This window comes from Desmodus rotundus, chromosome 7 (genome assembly GCF_022682495.2).
Source record: "Desmodus rotundus isolate HL8 chromosome 7, HLdesRot8A.1, whole genome shotgun sequence".
Lineage (NCBI taxonomy): Eukaryota > Metazoa > Chordata > Mammalia > Chiroptera > Phyllostomidae > Desmodus > Desmodus rotundus.
Window position 1 is genome coordinate 76,298,658 of NC_071393.1, and position 18,997 is coordinate 76,317,654.

At 36.6% G+C, this 18,997-nt stretch overlaps 1 protein-coding gene across 5 annotated transcripts in view; it reads right to left on the bottom strand.

The window, feature by feature from the left end:
- TTBK2 (tau tubulin kinase 2) overlaps positions 1–18,997 on the bottom strand; it is a 137,315-nt gene that overhangs the window by 41,177 nt on the left and 77,141 nt on the right. For all 5 annotated transcript variants that reach the window (XM_045201300.3, XM_053927760.2, XM_053927762.2 and 2 more), the window contains 2 exons: positions 4,877–4,942; positions 575–667 (listed from right to left, as the gene is read on the bottom strand). In XM_045201300.3, the coding sequence (XP_045057235.2) occupies positions 575–667; positions 4,877–4,942 (159 nt within the window). The remainder of the gene's footprint in view (positions 1–574; positions 668–4,876; positions 4,943–18,997) is intronic.

Sequence of the window (18,997 nt, forward strand, 5' to 3'; positions counted from 1 at the left end):
ATCATGGATAATTAAGTATAAGGCAAAAACAGAGTTCATACTAATAGCTTAATGCACACTGCTTTAAAGTTGGGGGGTAGGGTGGAAGAGAGGGGCTGTAATGCAGAGTCAAAGAATAACAGAGTTCTGCATCAGTGAATCGATAGGTCCCCCAAAGAAAAAGATGATCTTAAATCTGGTCTACGGTTCATTATCAACACAGGTGTTTACAGTTTTCAAATCAAACAATATAATGTGACAAATGAAATTAAGACTTTCATTGATTTATAAAAAAGAAAGAGAAAATAAACTAGTTAAAATAAAAACTAAGAGGACTAGAAATCAAATCAGAAGTAATAACTGTACTAAAATTAGTATCTATTCTCTGTATATACAGAAAAAGTAATAAAAACTAATTACACCCCTAACAGCTTATAGAGAGAAAAAATATATATATATATTTGGTGTGATATAGTTAAAATGCTTGTAAATTTTAATTCTTACGTGTAAATATACTTTCAACAAAAGTATGTAACAAAGAGAAATTTTTATTCCTTCCCCTACCCCAAACTGACTTTCCCATTTCCAAAATTACCTTGTCCTTTATTTTTCTCCATGGCAGCTGACCAACCACAAACTCCACCAACATGTAGAATAAGGACCACAGGTCATCATGTCTTCCCATTTCCTTCATAAGCAAAACAAGATTCAATCACGTTGTATTATCACTCCTTGTGCATTTATTACAATGCCTACGGCCTAACCATCATGTTTTGTCCTATAATAAGGCCTACAAATTTAAACATATTTCCCACAAATTATCTGATAACTATATATCTACATAGCTATATAGCATTGTGCATGGCAGAACAGATATACTAAAGAACTTTCTAATACAAAGAATACCCCCAAACCCGGAAATGCTGGAAATATAATTAACAACCTATTATTTAATAAATGAATTCAATAACAACTAAGAGAAGGTAGCTGCTAAGGGCTGAGGGAAGGGAGACAGGAAATTAGTGTTTAGTTCATACAGAGTTATACTGCTGCAAAGTGAAAAAGTTCTAGAAACCTGTTGCATAAAAATGTGAATATAATTAACACTACATATTACACACTTAAAATGGTTAAGATGGTAAGTTTAATATTATGCATTTTTACAACAATTAAAAAAAAAGAAGTAAGGGAAATAGTAAGAGCCAAAATTAAGAGAAAGCTGGAAACAAACAAAGCCAGCTGATGCTAAAGCTTAGGTTTGGCTGCTTTAGAGCTATCTGTCATAGTCTTTATCAACCAGAGTTTTATCAGTCGGGAAGGGGACAGATATAAAGCACTGAGCTTACACAAGACAAAAGTTGTAACTGAGCAACTCCCCCCCCCCAACAATATAGGTAGACCCTCAAAGGGCTACCTGTAGTACAACTTTTGGTATCTATATTATACTGCAATATTTTTCTGTAGAAGTGAACCACTATCAAGGAATAAAAAGAGTGGTTAAAAAAGACTCTGCCCTGAGAATTTGTTACTGCAGGCCTGCCCCTCACTCAGATTTGGTGTTTAAATTTACACCACTTTTGTGGTCTAGGAAACCAATCCCAGGAATGAAGTACTTTCTGTGTGATTCTGATGATAGATGCAAATGAAAATCCTCTCAAGACGAAAGCACTCTTAAATTCAGAACTTCTATGAGGCCCAGCAAATATAAGCTCATTATGTGAAATTATAAAACACATTATAAAGTATGCTATCATAAGTTAATGACAAGGCAAACTATAATAACAGAACTAGATACTCAAAAATTTCAGAGATACAGATACAGAATATGAAATAAGAATGTTAAAACAAAAATGTCTTGAAAAAGGAACCACATTTTATCCAAAAAAATAAAAAGACCAATTAGATTTGGAAAGAGACCACCCCCCAAAAAAATCCAGAAATAAATAATATAATTATAAAAATTAAAAACTCAATGGACAGGTGGACAAGCTGATCGAAGAGCAGAAAAAAGAACTGATGAAATGGAAGACAGATCTAAAGAAATTATCTAGAATGCAACACAGAGACATAAAGAGTTAGAAAATCTGAGAGTGAACTTAAGAGGCATGGAGGACAGAACAAAAAGGTCTAACATATATCAATTTGCAGATATGACAAAAAGCCAGACACACCAAGACACGTCATAATTAAGTTACCCAAGATTAAAGATAAGGAGAGAATCTTAAAAGCAGCAAGAGGAAAGGAGACAGTTAAGTACAAAGGACTTCCCATAAGACCATCAGTTGATTTCTCGAAAGAAACCTTACAGGCAAGAAGGGGCTGGCAAGAAGTATTTCAAGTCATGAAAGACAAGGACCTAAATCCAAGATTACTCTATCCAGCAAAGCTATCATTTAGAATAAAAGGGCAGATAAAGTGCTTCCCAGATAAGTTAAAGGAGTTCATCATCACCAAGCCCTTATTATATGAAATGTTAAAGGGACTTATCTAAGAAAAAGAAGATCAAAAATATGAACAGTAAAATGGCAACAAATTCACAGCTATCAACCACCAAACCTAAAAAAACAAAAACAAAAATGAACTGAGCAAACAACGAGAACAAGAACAGATTCACAGAAATGGAGATCACATGGAGGGTCTTCAGTGGGGAGGAGGAGGGGGAGACTGGGGGGAAAAGGTACAGGGAATAAGCAGCATAACTGGTAGGCATAAAATAGACAGGGGGAGGTTAAGAATAGTATAGGAAATGGAGAAGCCAAAGAACTTATATGTGCAACCCACAGACATGAACTAAGTGGGGGCATAGGGGGGATGGTGAAGGGTGGGGGGCAGCAGGGCAGAGGGGGACAAAGGGGAGAAAAAAATGGGACAACTGTAATAGCATAATCAGTAAAATATACAAAGAGAGAAAGAAAGAGAGAAAGGGAAAGGCAATACTTAAAAAAGTAATGTCTGAGAATTTTTCAGAGTCACTGAGACGTGAATGTTTGGATCTAAGCAGCACAACAACTCCCAAACAGAATGTAAACACATCCACATCTAGGCACATTTGAATGGATCTGTGGGACACCCAAGACAAAAAGTAAATATCAAAAGCAGACAAAGAAAAGTAAAAAATTATATACAAGATAACAACAATTAAATGGACAATGATCTCAACAGCAACCAGAAAACCAGAAAAAAGTAAAGTCATTTCTTCAACGCACTGAGATAAAACAAGTATGAACAAAGGATTAAAATGCAGGACAACAGTAAGATGAAATGAACAGAGTTCAAGTGTTCTAAAGAGTCCTTGTTTTGTTTGGGAATTACTCATATTAAAAGTTTAAGGTACCAACCACCCCCTTCCCCAGAAATCAAGTGTATTATACTTAAAAATTACCAAATCAGGATTGCAGAATATGGAATAAAGAGTGTATCAGAAGAATCTGGGAAATCTTTTTAAATTAGGCAGCTGTGAAAGTTTCACTAGTTGCACTCCCGTATCTCCACATAAACTGGTATCATTGTTGGGAAGTAGTATTAAGCATTCTACTCCTCAGGTGTGTTGGGAGCCAAAAAGAGAGAGTATAGCAGGGACCACTGCTGTACACTATCAAATTCCTCTTGGTTCCAAGATCACATGGAGAACAAATAAATTAACAGAGTAACTTTCAGAGCGCTCTGTGCTGGACATGCTTTTAGAAGAAATCTCTACTCTTCAAATTAAAAAATATATATACTTATATGTTATTATATATAATCTCACATATTATATATAATATATAATCTCATATATATATATAATCTCTTATATATTATATATATACAATCTCTACTAGCAACTTTGGAAATGCTTACAGAGCTATTATGATTTCTGAACATGTTTACATTATCTCAAAAAGAATGTCCTATATCAAAGATCCGAAGTTGTCATAAACCTTTAATAGATTTAATTATAAAGCCTAATACTTATAAAATTCTGTAAGACTATTTAGAAAATAAGAGTACTTTCTTTTCACGGTTAGATGCCATAAAATAAAGCTACACTGAATCAAACCAAATGAGTTAAAATGCTTGCCAGAGTGCTACCCACTGATAAAAATATTTTTCCTATTTTCAATTTACAGTCACATCATAAGAAACCAAATTAACTGGAGCATAGCATATAAGACCTCGGCCTACTCTTCCTAATACATTTAGCATTGGTCAAATTTTCATTAAAGCAATTTTGGCTTCACAAAACAAAAATAAGGTAACAAAAGATCAAAAAATATTTACCTTATTTTATCAAGGAATCACTTGTTAAATTTCTCAACTCCATCCAAACAAATTCAAGGACTGAGAACCTATAAAATACTCATCTTTTCTACTCATAATTAAGGTTTAGGTTAAGGGGAAAAAAAATCAGTAGAACAAAAGGACAAAGGTAACAAAATGACCAAATTTAAAAAAGGAGGGGGGATTTTTAACATTTTAAAGTTGTCTACACTTGAGATCTCCATGAAAACAAAAGATTTGATGGAGAAGAGTTATCACAAGTTAAAAGAATATTGACAAATTGATGATCCCTACATTTCATTAGGTACTGACAGTATGGTATGCCCAAATAATTTCTAGAAATAGAATACAAATGTTTATTTCTTCAAGATTCTATATTAAAGTCATCAATACTTACACCTATTAAGGACACAAGATTCCCATATACATATTTCATTATTCTCTTTTCTGGCAAATCCAATTTTATTTTCTATGCAGTTGCGCATCTGTTACCCACTATACACCTTACCATGTAGTAGTATGCCTCTGCCTCTGCTCCAAGGCACCTCCCACATCTTTGTACTTTAATGTAAAAAAGTCAGCCTAATTCAAGCCATCAGCATGCTTACATAGATATGACTCTAGTTCAGATACGTACTCTGTTCCGATGAGCGTTGATTGATGCATAACGAACTGTCCCTCTAAAACCTGCCACAGCTCGAGGCTACAACAAAAACAAGAAATAATAAATGAGCTTCAAATAGCAAAAGATTCAGTATACCTGAGCTCATAAAGATGTGAGAAACGTATGTTATTGTCACAATAAAACACTATTTAAATTCTAACTTTTTACTGTGAAATTATAAAAATTCAAGATCATGGATACGTGGAACAGACTGACATCTCAGGGTGTGTGTGTGGGGGGGGACTGGAAGACATTAGCCAAAGAACATATATTCACAGCCCACGGATGCAGACAACAGTGTGGTGAAGACTAGGGGGTGGGGGGATGGGGCCTGGGTGGAGGGTGGCAAAGGGGAAAAAATGGGGGACATTTGTAATAGTTTTAACAATAAATAAAGAATAATTTTAATTTATAAAAAAATTAAAATTAAAAGAAAACCAGAGATTATGTTAAAATAGTAATAACATTTTAGTTACCAATGAGTCCCAGTGTTCTATCTACATTTTAAAATAAAGTGGCATTTATAACAAACTCTGTATATTAGAAACCATTAAATGCTTTCATAACACCCAGAATCATGCCAAGCATCCTAGTATATACACCAATATTGAGGCTTTGGTTACAAATAAGTATATTAAGACCACGAGAAATCTCTAAGTAATCTAAGATGCCAACCTCTTTGTGTCTTAGATATTTCATTCAAACTCAACTCAAAGATGGTAGCAACTAGTATCCCTCCCTATATATGCAACTCATATATTCATAAATTCAAGTTAATGAGTATTCATTATGTGCCAGGTCTTGGGAATAAATCCAAATGAAAAATACATGATCTCAGTTCTCAGATCAATTTAGAATAAAGTACAAACTTTTTTTATTTGGCCTAAAAGACATTCTACGACCTGGCACTGGCCTCATTCCAAAATGGACTTATTTGTGATTTATCCTAATGAAGAGACTAGCATTCCAACTGAAGAGACTAGCAAGTGCAATTCCTATGTCTCCAATGGCTATTTCTCCAATGGCTAGCTCTTCTGCTCAAATGTCAGCTCTTCAGAGAAATATTCCTTACTTATGCTTATCGAAAATACTACCCACCCATGCAATGCCACTTTATTCATTTACTCTGCTTTATTTTTTCTCATAACAGCTTTCACTACCTAAAATTAATTCTATTTATATTTTCACTTGTTCACTGCCTGTCTTCTTCCATTGGAATATAAACTGTCATGGCAGGGTCTTTGTATTGCTCAGTTTACAGACATAGAAACAGGTCTGAAAGGTAAGTAAATTTGTCTGAAGACACAGAATTAGCAGGTGATAAAACCAGGCATCAACCAAGGCCTTTTGACTTGAAATCATACACTGTTACCACTCTACTGCTTCACAAAGACCAAGTCAGTAACCTAAAGATTCATAGATGGCACAATAATAGCTTAATATGAAAACTGACAAATTTGAAAATGATCACAGCCAGTAATTTTATTAGTAGACACTGTCTGTTTTCAGTAATTTTAAATTATCCTCAATTAACATGCATTACTTTTATAGTCAGAAAAAATGTATAACAAATGATATTTTAAAAATCTTTAGTTACCAGCATTGTTTGGTCATATGCTATGATGTAAGATAAATATTCTGTGTATTATTCCTGTTTGCTCATCCATGTTTAATCTATTCAAATTAGTTGTCTACTTCTTCTTTCATAAAATTCTTTCTTTAATTTTTGTTTTAAGATTTAACTATATCAAAAATATTTTTTTGTATTTAATGCCAAGTCTCAATAATCAAAAGTTTCTCCAATCTATTTAAATCTGCTTTCTTTTCTTAGCTGCCATTCATGAAAAATCATAGTCAGATCTCAATATTTTCCTAAAACATCATGACTAACAGGAATATCTAATATTCTCACTTTGATTGACAGAACTCTGAGGTTGGAGATTTCTTTCTAAAAGAAAAATATGTAAGAGGGTATATGTCAAAGCCCTTTTCACTAAATAACATTTCAGAGGTTGTACTTTTATTCATTAGTTGACAAGAGTCTTTAGTAAAACAAAAATGTTTTTGTAGCATGTAATATTGCCCAAGTATTTTTATTCCAATACCTGTTAGGATGAAAATACCCAGACCTATTATCACACTCTGCATCCAAGTCCATGATTAATTGGGCACCCAGACTTTCCCCTGATCGGTTCTAGCCAATACACGTCTAGGAGGCTTTCCAATTAGAAGCATCCCTGGCCTGGCTCTGACCTAACTTCTGCCACTGAAAAGGCTGAAATACGACTCAACCAACTGGGGAAAACAGCTATGTACACAAATAATTGTAATTCAAAGCAGATTAGACTGAACATCATTAGCAAAGTATAATGAGCTACGAAAGCCTAGGAGTGGTAAGGATTAGTTCCATTTGGTAGAAAGGAAGAAGGAAAAGTTCTATGCAAAAAGGAAAAGTTTTAAGAATCAGGCACCTTTTAACTGGGCCTTGACACAGGTGATCCCTTGAAACTCCCCCAACTGATGGCACTTCAGCTGATAGCTATCAAGATAACATTCCTTTTGACAGAGCAATTTCACTTCTAGAAATTTATCTTACAGATATATTTGCATATATGCGTAAATAATGTATGTGCAAGTTCATTCACTACATTAGTGTTTGTGATAGCAAAAGACTGTAAGTAACCCAAATGTTCATCAACAGGGGACTGATAAATGAATTACAGTACATTCATGTAATGGAATACATTTATGGCTGTAAAAAAAAAGGAAGAATTTCTGTATCCTGATATGGAAAGATCTAGATGCACTGATAAGTGAATAAAAAGTGAAGAATGTACATCATGCTACCTTTTAAGCCAAAAAGGAAAAAAATGAGAATATACATTCATATTTATTGTTATGCATAAAGAAATTCTGGAACAATATATTAAGAAACTAATAACAATACAGTTACCTAAAGAAAGAGGGAGGGATAAAGGCAGAAAGGAAAAAGGGAATTTGGAATAGGGGTGACATGGAGATTTGTTTCACTGTTTACCTTTTAATTTTTCTAAAGTCAAATTTATTGAAGCACAATTTTATATACAGTAAAATTCATACTTAGGTATACACAGTTCTCTGCATTTTCACAAAGATATACAAGGTCTGTCTGGAAAAAGTCCAGCCATTGTTAATATAACAAGAATGGTTTGCGTGACATTGATGTAACCTGGCAACCCAAGAGAGTGGACTGGAATGCGTATGTGTGAACAATGACGACTTCACTATAATAGTCAATGGGGACGGTAGATGCCCTTGAATGAACATGTGTACTGTGTGGCAGTCCCATTCAAAATGACTGAGCAAGTACAGCAAGTAATCTGCATCAAATTTTACATTAAGCATAAACATTCCTCCATGGAAACTATTCAGATGATTCAGAAGGCAGCAGATATGGGCAACTAGTGATTGGCAGCTTCATCAAGACAACACGCCTGCTCATGAATCACATCTCATGCAGAGTTTTGGGTGAGACATCAAATCACCCAGGTGACTCAGCCCTGCTACAAATCTCAGCCCAGATTTGGCACCCTATGACTTCTGGCTTTTCCCAAAACTAAAATCACCTTTGAACGGGAAGAGATTTCATACCATTGATGAGATTCAAGAAAATACGATGGGGCAGCTGATGGCAATTGGGAGAACTATGGGAGGTCCCAAGGTGCCTACTTTGAAGGGGACTGAGGTGTCATTGTCCTATGTACAATGTTTCTTGTATCATCTATCTTCTTAAATAAATGTTTCTATTTTTCGTATTATATATCTGGATACCTTCTGGACAGACCTTGTATAGTCACGTAGCTACCACTGCAATCAAAATATAGACTATTTCACCCTGGCTGGTGTGAATCAGTGGCTTGAGCACTGGCCTGTGAACTGGAAGGTTGCAGGTTCAATTTCTGATCAGGGCACATGCCTGGGTTGTGGACCAGGTCCCCAGTTGGGGGGTGTGTGAGAATTGATCGATGTTTCTCTCCCTCTCTTTCTCCCTCCCTTCCCCTCTTTCTAAAAATAAATAAAATCTTTTAAAAAAAACCACCAAAAAACAAAATATAGACTATTTCTAGCGCTCCAGGTGTCCTTTAACACCCTTTGTTATTTATTAATCCCTTCTCCTCCATTCCCAGTCTCTGGCAACCTCTGTCTGTCACAATGCTTAGAATTGTCTGGGTCTTTTTTTTTTTTAAGGTTTAACCATTCTAATTGCTGTGTAGTAGTACCTCACTGTGGTTTTAATTTACATCTTCCCTGATAACTAAAGGTGCTCAGCATTTGTTAATATACTTATTTGCCATCTGTAGCATCTCTTCTTTCATGAAATGTCTACTCAAAACTTTTGCTCATTTCCATTTTTTTTAAATTATTGAGTTGCGAGAATTGTTCATAGATTCCAGATATAGTCCTTTCTCAGACGTGTGTTTTGCAAATATTTTTCCCAGTCTGTTAGTTGATTTTTCAATTTCTTAACAGTGCCTTTCAAAGAGTACAAGTGTTCATTCTTTACAAATTTTTGTCGTTATATTAGGAATGTCCCAATTTTTCCCCCTTTGCCCTCCTCCACCGAGCCCACGCCCCACTCCCACAATCAATCCCAACACTGCTGTCCACGTCCATGGGTAATGCATACATGTTCTTTGACTAGTGCCTTCTTCCCCTTCCTTCCATTATTATCCCCCCCTCCCCTCTGGCAGCTTTCAGTCTGTTCCATGTTTCCATGCCTTTGGTTCTACTTTGCTAGTTAGTTTATTTTATTCATTAGGTTCCTCTTATAGGTGAGACCGTATGGTATTTGTCTTTAAGCAACTGGTTTACTTCACTTAGCACAATACTCTCCAGTTCCATACATGCTATGGCAAAAGGTAGGAGTTCCTTCTTTCTTTCTGCTGCATAATATTCCACTGTGCAAATGTACCAGTTTTTTGATACACTCATTCACTGATGGGCACTTAGGCTGTTTCCAGCACTTGGCTATTATAAATACCAATGCTATGAACATAGAGGTGCTTAAGTTATTTTGAGTTGGCAATTCAGGACTCTAGGGGTATGGTCCCAGCAGCAGAAGCGCTGGGTCAAAAGGCAGTTATATTTTTAATTTTTTGAGGAAATTCCATACTGTTTTCCACAGTGTCTGCACCAGTCTGCATTCCCACCCATAGTGCACTAGGGTTCCCTTTTCTCCACGTCCTCGCCAGCACTTGTTGGTTTATTAATGATGGCCATTCTGACAGGTGTGAGGTGATATCTCAAAGTGGTTTTAATTTGCACCTCTCTGATGGCTTGTGATGCTGAGCATCTCTTCATATGTTTATGGGTCATCTGTATGTCATCCTTACAGTGTCTATTCAGGTCCTTTGCCCATTTTTTAATTGAATTGTTTGTCTTCCTGGTGTTGAATTATATACTTTCGTCATACATTTTGGAGATTAAACCCTTATAAGAAGTATCATTGGCAAATATGTTCTCCCATACAGTCAGTTTCCTTTTCATTTTGATGATGGTTTCTTTCCAGAAGTTTTTTAATTTGACATAGCCCCATTTGTTTATTTCTTCCTTTATTTCCCTTGCCTAGGAGATATTATTGGCAAAAACATTGCTACATGGGATATCTGATATTTTATTGCCTATGCTTTCCTCTAGGACTTTTATGGTGTCACAACTTATATTTAAGTATTTTATCCATTTTGAGTTTATTCTGATGTATGGTGTAAGTTGGTGGTCTAGTTTCTTTTTTTGGTGGGGCGGGGTGGAGGGATGTACCCACCAGTGGAGTTCTCCCAACACCTTTTACTGAAGAGTATTTTTACTTCATTGTATGCTCATGCTCCCTTTGCCAAATATTAATTGACCATAGAGACATGGGTTTATTTCTGGGCTCTCTATTCTGTTCCATTGATTTACATGTCTGTTCTTATGCCAAGTAACAGGCTGTTTTGATTTCAGTGGTCTTGTAGTATAACTTCATATCAAGTATTGTGATCCCTCCCCTACTTTGTTCTTTCTCAAGATTGCTGAGACTATTCAGGGTCTTTTTTTGTTCCATACACATTTTTGAAATATCTGTTCTAGATCTGTGAAATATGCCATTAGGTTTTTTTTTTAAGATTTTATTTATTTATTTATTTTTTAGAGACGGGAAGGGAGGAAGAAAGAGAGAGAAACATCAATGTGTGGTTGCCTCTCATGTGTCCCCTGCTGGGGATCTGGCCTGCAACCCAGGCATGTGCCCTGACAGGGAATCGAACCCGCAACCCTTTGCTTCACATGCCTGTGCTCAATCCACTGAGCTACGCCAGCCAGGGCCCATTGATATTTTGATAAGAATTGTGTTGAATCTACAGGTTGCTTTGGGTAGTGTGGACATTTAAATGATATTAATTCTTCCAATCTGTGAACATGGTATATGCTTCCATTAATTTGTATCTTCCTCAGTTTCTTTCTTCAGTGTTCTATAGTTTTCTGAGTACAAGTATTTTACCTCCTTGGTTACATTTATTCCCAGGTAGTTTCTTTTTCTTGTTACTATAGTAAACGGATTTTTTTTCTTAGTTTCTCTTTCTGATAGTTCACTGTTAATGAACTAAAGTGCCATTAATTTCTGAATATTGACTTTGTATCTGCTATTTTGCTAAATTCACTTATTAGGTCAAGTAGCTTTTTGGTGGAGACTATAGGGTTCTCTATGTATACTATCATATCATGTGTGAATAATGAGTTTTACTTCCTCCTTCCAATTTGGATGGCTTTTCTTTCTTTTTCTTGTCTAGAACTCCCAGTACTATGTTGAATCAGAGTGGTTAAAGTGAACACCCTTGTCTTACTCCTGATCTTAAGGTAAAAGCTTTTAGTTTCTGCCCATTGAGTATGATGTTGGCAATAGGTTTCTTATACATGGCCTTCATTATGTTGAGGTGTGCTCCCTCTAGTCCCACTTTGCTGAGTGTTTTTTATTATAAATTGGTGCTGGATTTTATCAAATGCTTTTCCAGCATCTGTTGATATGATCATGTGATCTCTCTCAATTTTATGTGGTGTATTTATTACGTTTATTGATTTGCAAATATTGTACCATCCTTGCATCCCTTGGATGAATCCCACTTGATCACACATGTATGATCTTTTTAATGGATTGCTGGATCCAGATTGCCAATATCTGGTTGAGAATTTTAGCATCTATGCCTATAGTTTACTTTCTCTGTTGTCTCTTTACCTGGTTTTGGAGCTACGATAATACTGGCCTTGTAAAAAGAGTTTGGGAGTCTTTCTTCTTTTGGATTTTTTGGAATAGTTTGAGAAAGATAGGAGTTAGTTCTTCTTTAAATGTTTGGTATAATTTGCCCGTGAAAATCTGGTCCAGGGCACAAGTGTTAAATTTTGATGAATTTTTAATTATTTTATTTTTGCAACATATAAATACAGTATTATTCTTTGAAAAAGTATATGATCCTGGAAGAACCGGCAGAATTACAAGGAAGAAGGAAATGTATTTTAAGTAAAAAGAATACAATGACCAATGCCAAAAGGGAGGAAATTACTGTGTTAGGCAAAAGAATTTGGTATGACTGAAGCAAATGGTAAGAGAAAATAATGGAAAAATAGATTAAAGATGGCCTTGAATTCAGTATTAAGTTGTTTAGTTTATAATGTGCAGACAAATAGAATTCATCAAAAAAATTTTAAGTAGTAAAGTGATATGATTGTGAAAGGCTTGACATGTTTACTCTGCTGGAAGTATAAAGGCTAGATTGAAAGGAGAAGGTAGGGAGACCAGTAACTATTTTAATAATCCAAACCAGAAATCAGGAGACCTGTATTAGGACACAAGTGGCATGAATGTGAAGAAGGGTATGAATGTTAGAGACAGAATGAGCTCCTAGAAGGATAAATCTAGAAGGAGAAGGGAAGGACTCTAGGCATGAGCCCTGATTTACTGCTAATCAGAGGAAGGGGATTCAGGGGCTAAAATGGCATAGATAACTTTGTAACAAAACTTATTTCCTCCAGTGGAAATAAGAAAGTAGTTGAAATTCTGGAAAGGTAACAGAGAAAAAGACTTTTAATATTGTTCTTAATTAGGTCACTACAGCCCTAGGCACTGGAAGTTTCAGCTGAATGATCAAGAAGGAGAAAACACGGTATTCCAAGAGCTTAGACACAAAGGGCCAATGTGAGATGCCAGCTGAAGGGCTAAGGAAACTGGGGCATGCTTTAAACCAGGAGAACATGGAGATTGAGATCTTTAAGCAAACAGAAATTCAACTCAATTTTACTGAAGCAAACAGAAATTCAACTCAATACGAGCTCCCTGAATCTGTTCCACACTCCAAAACAACTTCCCTGAGGTCTACAGATAAGAGGAAAAAGCAAGGGACTGGTTAATGCAAAATTAAGAACAGAGTGTGTCTAGGGCTGTAAAGACCAATATAATCGCAACTTCAAACTAAATGAAATTTGAAATTGAGTTCCTTGTTCGCGCTGGTCACAATTCAAGTGCTCAATGGGAACATGTAGTTAGTGGCTGCCATATCAGCGCAGATACAGAACATTTCCATCTTCATGGTAAGTTCCACTGGACAGTGCTGCTCAAGGAAGGAAAAGGGATGCCATCAGGAAAGGACCACAGCATGTTTCTAAGGTGGTGATGAGCTACTTCTTAACCTACATGGAGACAATGGATGACTTAATAGTCTTACTTAAAATTTATATATGTGGTTTTTAAACTCTTTCGGAATATATATAGCAAGACAAAAAAATCAAAATATTGTTTACCTGTATCTGTGAATACTTTTTCTGCCTTTTCTCAGTTACAATGAAAAAGTGTTTTTGCTCTTACATAATGGACTAACCTCACCATTTGTGCCAGGATTTCTTCCCCTGTCAGCTACGCAAGAACTTGGCTCTTATAACTGTTCCTGCTCTGTCCTACATTATCAGAGGGTTTTTTTTACATCTCCTGGAACATTACAGTCAGTACACAAGGATGCTATAATAACTACCTTTTTTTTTTTTTAATTCGGAAAGGAAGGATGGATTCTACTGACCTTTCAACCACTTTCTTGTTTTACCACTCCTTTTTAGAACAAAGCAAACTCCGCCAGAGTTGTCTACACTTCCTTTCTTCATTTCCTCTCCCTAACTGTCTCTTTAACCTATTTCAATTACGTAATACAGATGGCCAGTTCTAATTTCCCACCTTACTTGACCAATATCAATAGCATCTGATTCATGTGATAACCATCGCCACATGCTTGAAACACTTTCTTATTTGGCTCCCAAGATACCACATTCTCCTGATTTTTCTCCTACTTCACTGATCCTCCACCTCACTCTTCTTGGCTAACTCATTGTTCTTCTCTATCCATCATCAAGTTGCTAAAGTTCCCCAATGGCTCAGACTCAAAACCTCTTTTCTTACCTAGCTAGCTATCCCTTCTCCCTAGCTGATCTAATCTAATTCCACTTTTTAAAATTACCATTTAGTTTTAGTTTAAAATTACCGTTTAGTTTAAACATTGGGAGCAAATGATTCTTAAATTTGTATTATCCATAGCCCTGATGTCTTTGAGCTACAAATTACTAGATCACATCACCTCCTTGCTATTTTCATCTTGAATCTAACAGGCATCTCAAACTTAACTTCTAGATAATGAAACTTGCATTTTTTTTCCCTTATCGAATCTGCTCTTCATCCTTCCCCATCATGGTTGACAGCATGACCATTCATTCAGGACAAAAATTTAGTAGTCACTCTTGACTCTTCTTCTTTCTTCACATCTAATATCAAATTCTAAAGGAAGTCTTATTAAATCTATATTTGAAATAAATGCAAATATGACCATTTCTCACTAACCTCATTGTACCACCCTAATGCCCCATGTCCCAGCCACCATCAGTGATCACTGGACCATGGTGTAGCCTTCTAACTTGTCTTTCGGATTCCACCCTGGCTCTCAATAGTCTCTTCTTTACAGCTAGAGTGACTTTTTAAACAAAACATGTTCTAAAAATTGAAAAACTGTTACCTGGAATAGAAATGGAATTCCAGAAATATATTCAAATCCAATAAACTACACAGAACCTGAGTTGGTTACCTATCTGACTACCAATTAACACAAGAACATTGATGAAGCCAAAGGCAGTCTCCTCACAATTTCTGGGCACTTAAAATCTCATGTGGCTTTGTTTTAAATGTAATTTACTTCTGTATATAACTCTACTATATAGTTAGTTTATTGATGGATCATGTAATTATACAACAACCCTGCTCAAAATTTCCCAATGGCTTCTAGGCTTCCAATCACACTTAGAATAAAATCCATCTCTGCAAAATCATACACAATCTGAGGGGCCTACCACCCTCTTAAACCTTGTCTCTCTCCACAAACCCCCTTATTATGCTATGCTATGCTATAGCCACAGTGGCCCCCCTACTTCTTCTTGAACACACTAAATTTACTCTGCCTCAGAGCCTTTGCACTCACTGTTTCCTTTGCCTGGAACACTTTCCTAACAGATATTCACATGGCTTGCTCTCACACTTCATTCACCTCTCAATACCTCCTCAAAGGAGTCTTTCCTACCTAATATCTCTAAAAGCCTTTTGTCCTCACTGCCCATCACTCTGTATGTCAATACCATGCTCTGTGTTTCTTCATAGCATTTATCACTATCTAAAATTATGTATTTGTGTATTATCTTTCTTCTCCACTAAAACATAATCTCCATAAAAGCCTTGTTTGGGGCTGCTTGTTCACCACTGTAGTCCCAGCACCTACACCCATGCCTCGCACATAATATGTGCTCATTAAATGTTATATGAAAGAATAAAAATAACCTGGTAATATTCTAAAAATTAAAAAAGATACTTGGAATAGAAATAGAATGCCAGAATAATATTCAAATCTAATAAGCTAAATAGAAACTAAATTTATCACCTTCCGTAACAGTGAAACGCTCAGTCTCTCTGACACAATCATGATCACTCCTGCTTTGTTCCCATGGCCGTCAAGGCCAACAGCTTCTGCTTAGTCTTGGATATAGACGTGCTAATCATTAGAGGAATTCTGCTTGTGGCTTAAGGAGAGGAAAGTATGTATTATTTATCAAAGATTTGCAGGAACCTTGTGACCAGACTCACATCAACTAGCACCATCTTCCTCAGACCCCTGCTGGTGCCCAGGTATCTGCAGTGATCAATCACCTCACATGACCCTGCCGTTTCCCCTTCCCCTGACACAAAGGAAGCCTGAGGAACCACTACGTCTCCCATCTTCTCAGTTGGCACCTTCTTGATCAGTAAACCTTTCCTTACTCTAAAGTCTGAAGTTTTGAGCTCAGCATTTCAAAACATAGTGCACATAGACTTTGGACCAGTAACACTACCTTGCAACCTATAAATAATGGAAGACCTTCACCAGAACAAAAAAGATTCGCTCATAATTTCTAGGTACTTAAATTCTCGTGCCTATATTTTAAATGTAATTTACATTTCGATATATAACTCTGTTATTGTATAGTTAGCTCTTTTAAAACTAGTGTTTTAACTTCTGTGCAACCAATTTGCTGGGATTGAAAGTCATGATCCATAGCAAGTTAAAACAAAACCAAAGGTAAAAAGTAGACAGAAGTATAAGAACTGTAGTGGGGGACGGAATGCCAGCCTGTATGACAACATGAGGAGCTCCACCAGATCCACTCCCCTGTAAAACTGGTGAAAATTATTTTTAAACAATTACACAGGGAGGGGAATAGTTGGAGGTGGAAGAGGGTATAAGGGGGCTAAATAGTAATGGAAAAAAATACAATTAAAAAACAACAACAACAAAAGCTTCTGGAAATGGTCCTTAGGGCAAACAAATGAAAGAAACATCTATTTAAGAAAGCCTATGAAAATCGGTAAGAAAGGCTAGAGTCTATGGTATCTGAACCAAAACTGATCTTTCCCTTCTCTCTTCTGGATCAGTGAGGGTGGTTCCACTCCAGACTATTGCAGCCAAGAACACAGGGCTCCCTCCTTCCCTAATCCCTAGACAACGGCTTTCTTCCCATTAAGAGCAGGACTTCAGCATTATATTCTCCAAGCTGTCTATTGCTGAGCAAGACTGAAGGTAGAGAGGTGGAGGCTCCCAGTCTTCTCTTAGGAAACACAAGCTCTATGTTGGGCGTGGTACGCTGAGAATACTGGGACCTCAACTGCCCTTCTCTTGCCTCATGAGGCAGTGGTTCCACACCAAGGGACCTCAGACTATTGTCCCCAACTCAACCAAAAGGCTCAGCTCCTAAAGTGAGTAAGTCACTCAGAGAACAGCTAGCAATACTCCTCACCCGAAAATCCAGAGCCATGGCTCAGAGATTTTGCCTGGGGGCAAAGGGCAAAAAAAAAGAGGTAATTCTTAATCTCTTCCTAAAGGAAATACTTTCATTTCCAACAGTTAAGTTTAAACACAAGACCCCTCTCAAAAACAGTGAAGAGTGTAGTAAAAGAAATCGGGAGGAGACTGGTGGATCTAATAAAGATATAGCCTAGACTACAAGCTCTTCAGGGAAGAACCAAGAAAATAAGACAGATGAGAGAAGCCCTCCTGGGGTCAGAACAAATACCAAGCTCTGATCTCAAATTAAAACCACAATAAGATATCACCTCACACCTGTTAGAATGTAGCTATCATCAATAAATCAACAAACAAGCATTGGTGACGATGTGGAGGAAAGGGAACCCTAGTGCACTACTGGTGGGAATGCAAATTTTGGCAGCCCCTGTAGAAAACACTACGGAGTTAGCTCAGAAAATTAAAAATGGAACTGCCTTCTGACACAGTGATTCCACTTCTGGGAATACATCCAAAGAAACCCGAAACACTAATTCAAAAGAACATATATGCACCCCTATGTTCACTGCAGTGTTACTTACAATAGCCAAGATTTTGAGGTGGCTCAAGTGCCCATCAGTAGATAAGTGGATAAAAAAAAGCTGTGGTGCATGTACACAATGGAATACTACTGGGCAGTAAAAAAGACAGAAATCTTACCCTTTGCAACAGCATAGATGGACCTGGAGATCATTATGCTAAATGAAATAAGCCAGTCAGAGAAAGACAAGTACCATATGATTCCACTCATCTGTGGAATCCAGTGAACAAAACAAACAAAATAGAAACAAACACATAGATAGAGAACAAACTGACAGCTGTCAGACAGGAGCTGGGTTGCAGGGCTGAGTGGAAAAGGTAAAGAAATTAAGCAAAAAAAAAAAAAAAAAAAAAAAAAAACCCAAAAAACCAAACACCCTCATAGACACAGACAACAGAGTAGTGATTACCACAGGGAAAGGCGGGCAGGTAGAAGAGGGTATGGGAGGGATAAATGGTGATGGAAAGGAGACTTGACACAGGGTGGTGACCAGATGATACAATACAGATGATGTATTATAGAATTGTACACTTGAAACCTATATAATTTCATTAACCAATGTCACCTCAATAAATTCAATAAAAAAGAAAAAAAGAAACTATTCCATTTTAGGAGGCATAATTTTATTAATTTGTCAAAGGAATTTGTGTCCCAGGGCACTTTTGTAAAAAATAAAGCAATCTATTAGTAGACATAAATGCTGTGTTTTGAGGGTAGGGAAAACCAGACTTCCCTAAAATAATACAGTCACTAAACAAACAAGCACGTAATAATAAGCACTGGAAGGGAGGGCCAGTACAAAGAATTGCTACAATATACTATCTAAAATGTCCTGTTTCCAATGAAAAAATTATAAGGCATACAAAGAAACAGGAAGTATGACCCATACATTAAAAAAGAAAAGCAACCTGGCTGGTATGGCTCAGTGGATTGAGCGCGAGCCAGCCTGCAAACCAAAGGGTTGTTGGTTTGATTCCCAGTCAGGGCACATGCCTGGGTTGTGGGCCAGGTTCCAAGTAGGGGGAACTCAAGAGGCAACCCCACCTTGATGTTTCTCTCTCTTTCTCCTTCCCTTCTCCTCTCTAAAAAGAAATTAAAAAAGAAAAAAGAAAACCAGGCAGGAGAAACTGCCTGTAAGAGTGACTGTAT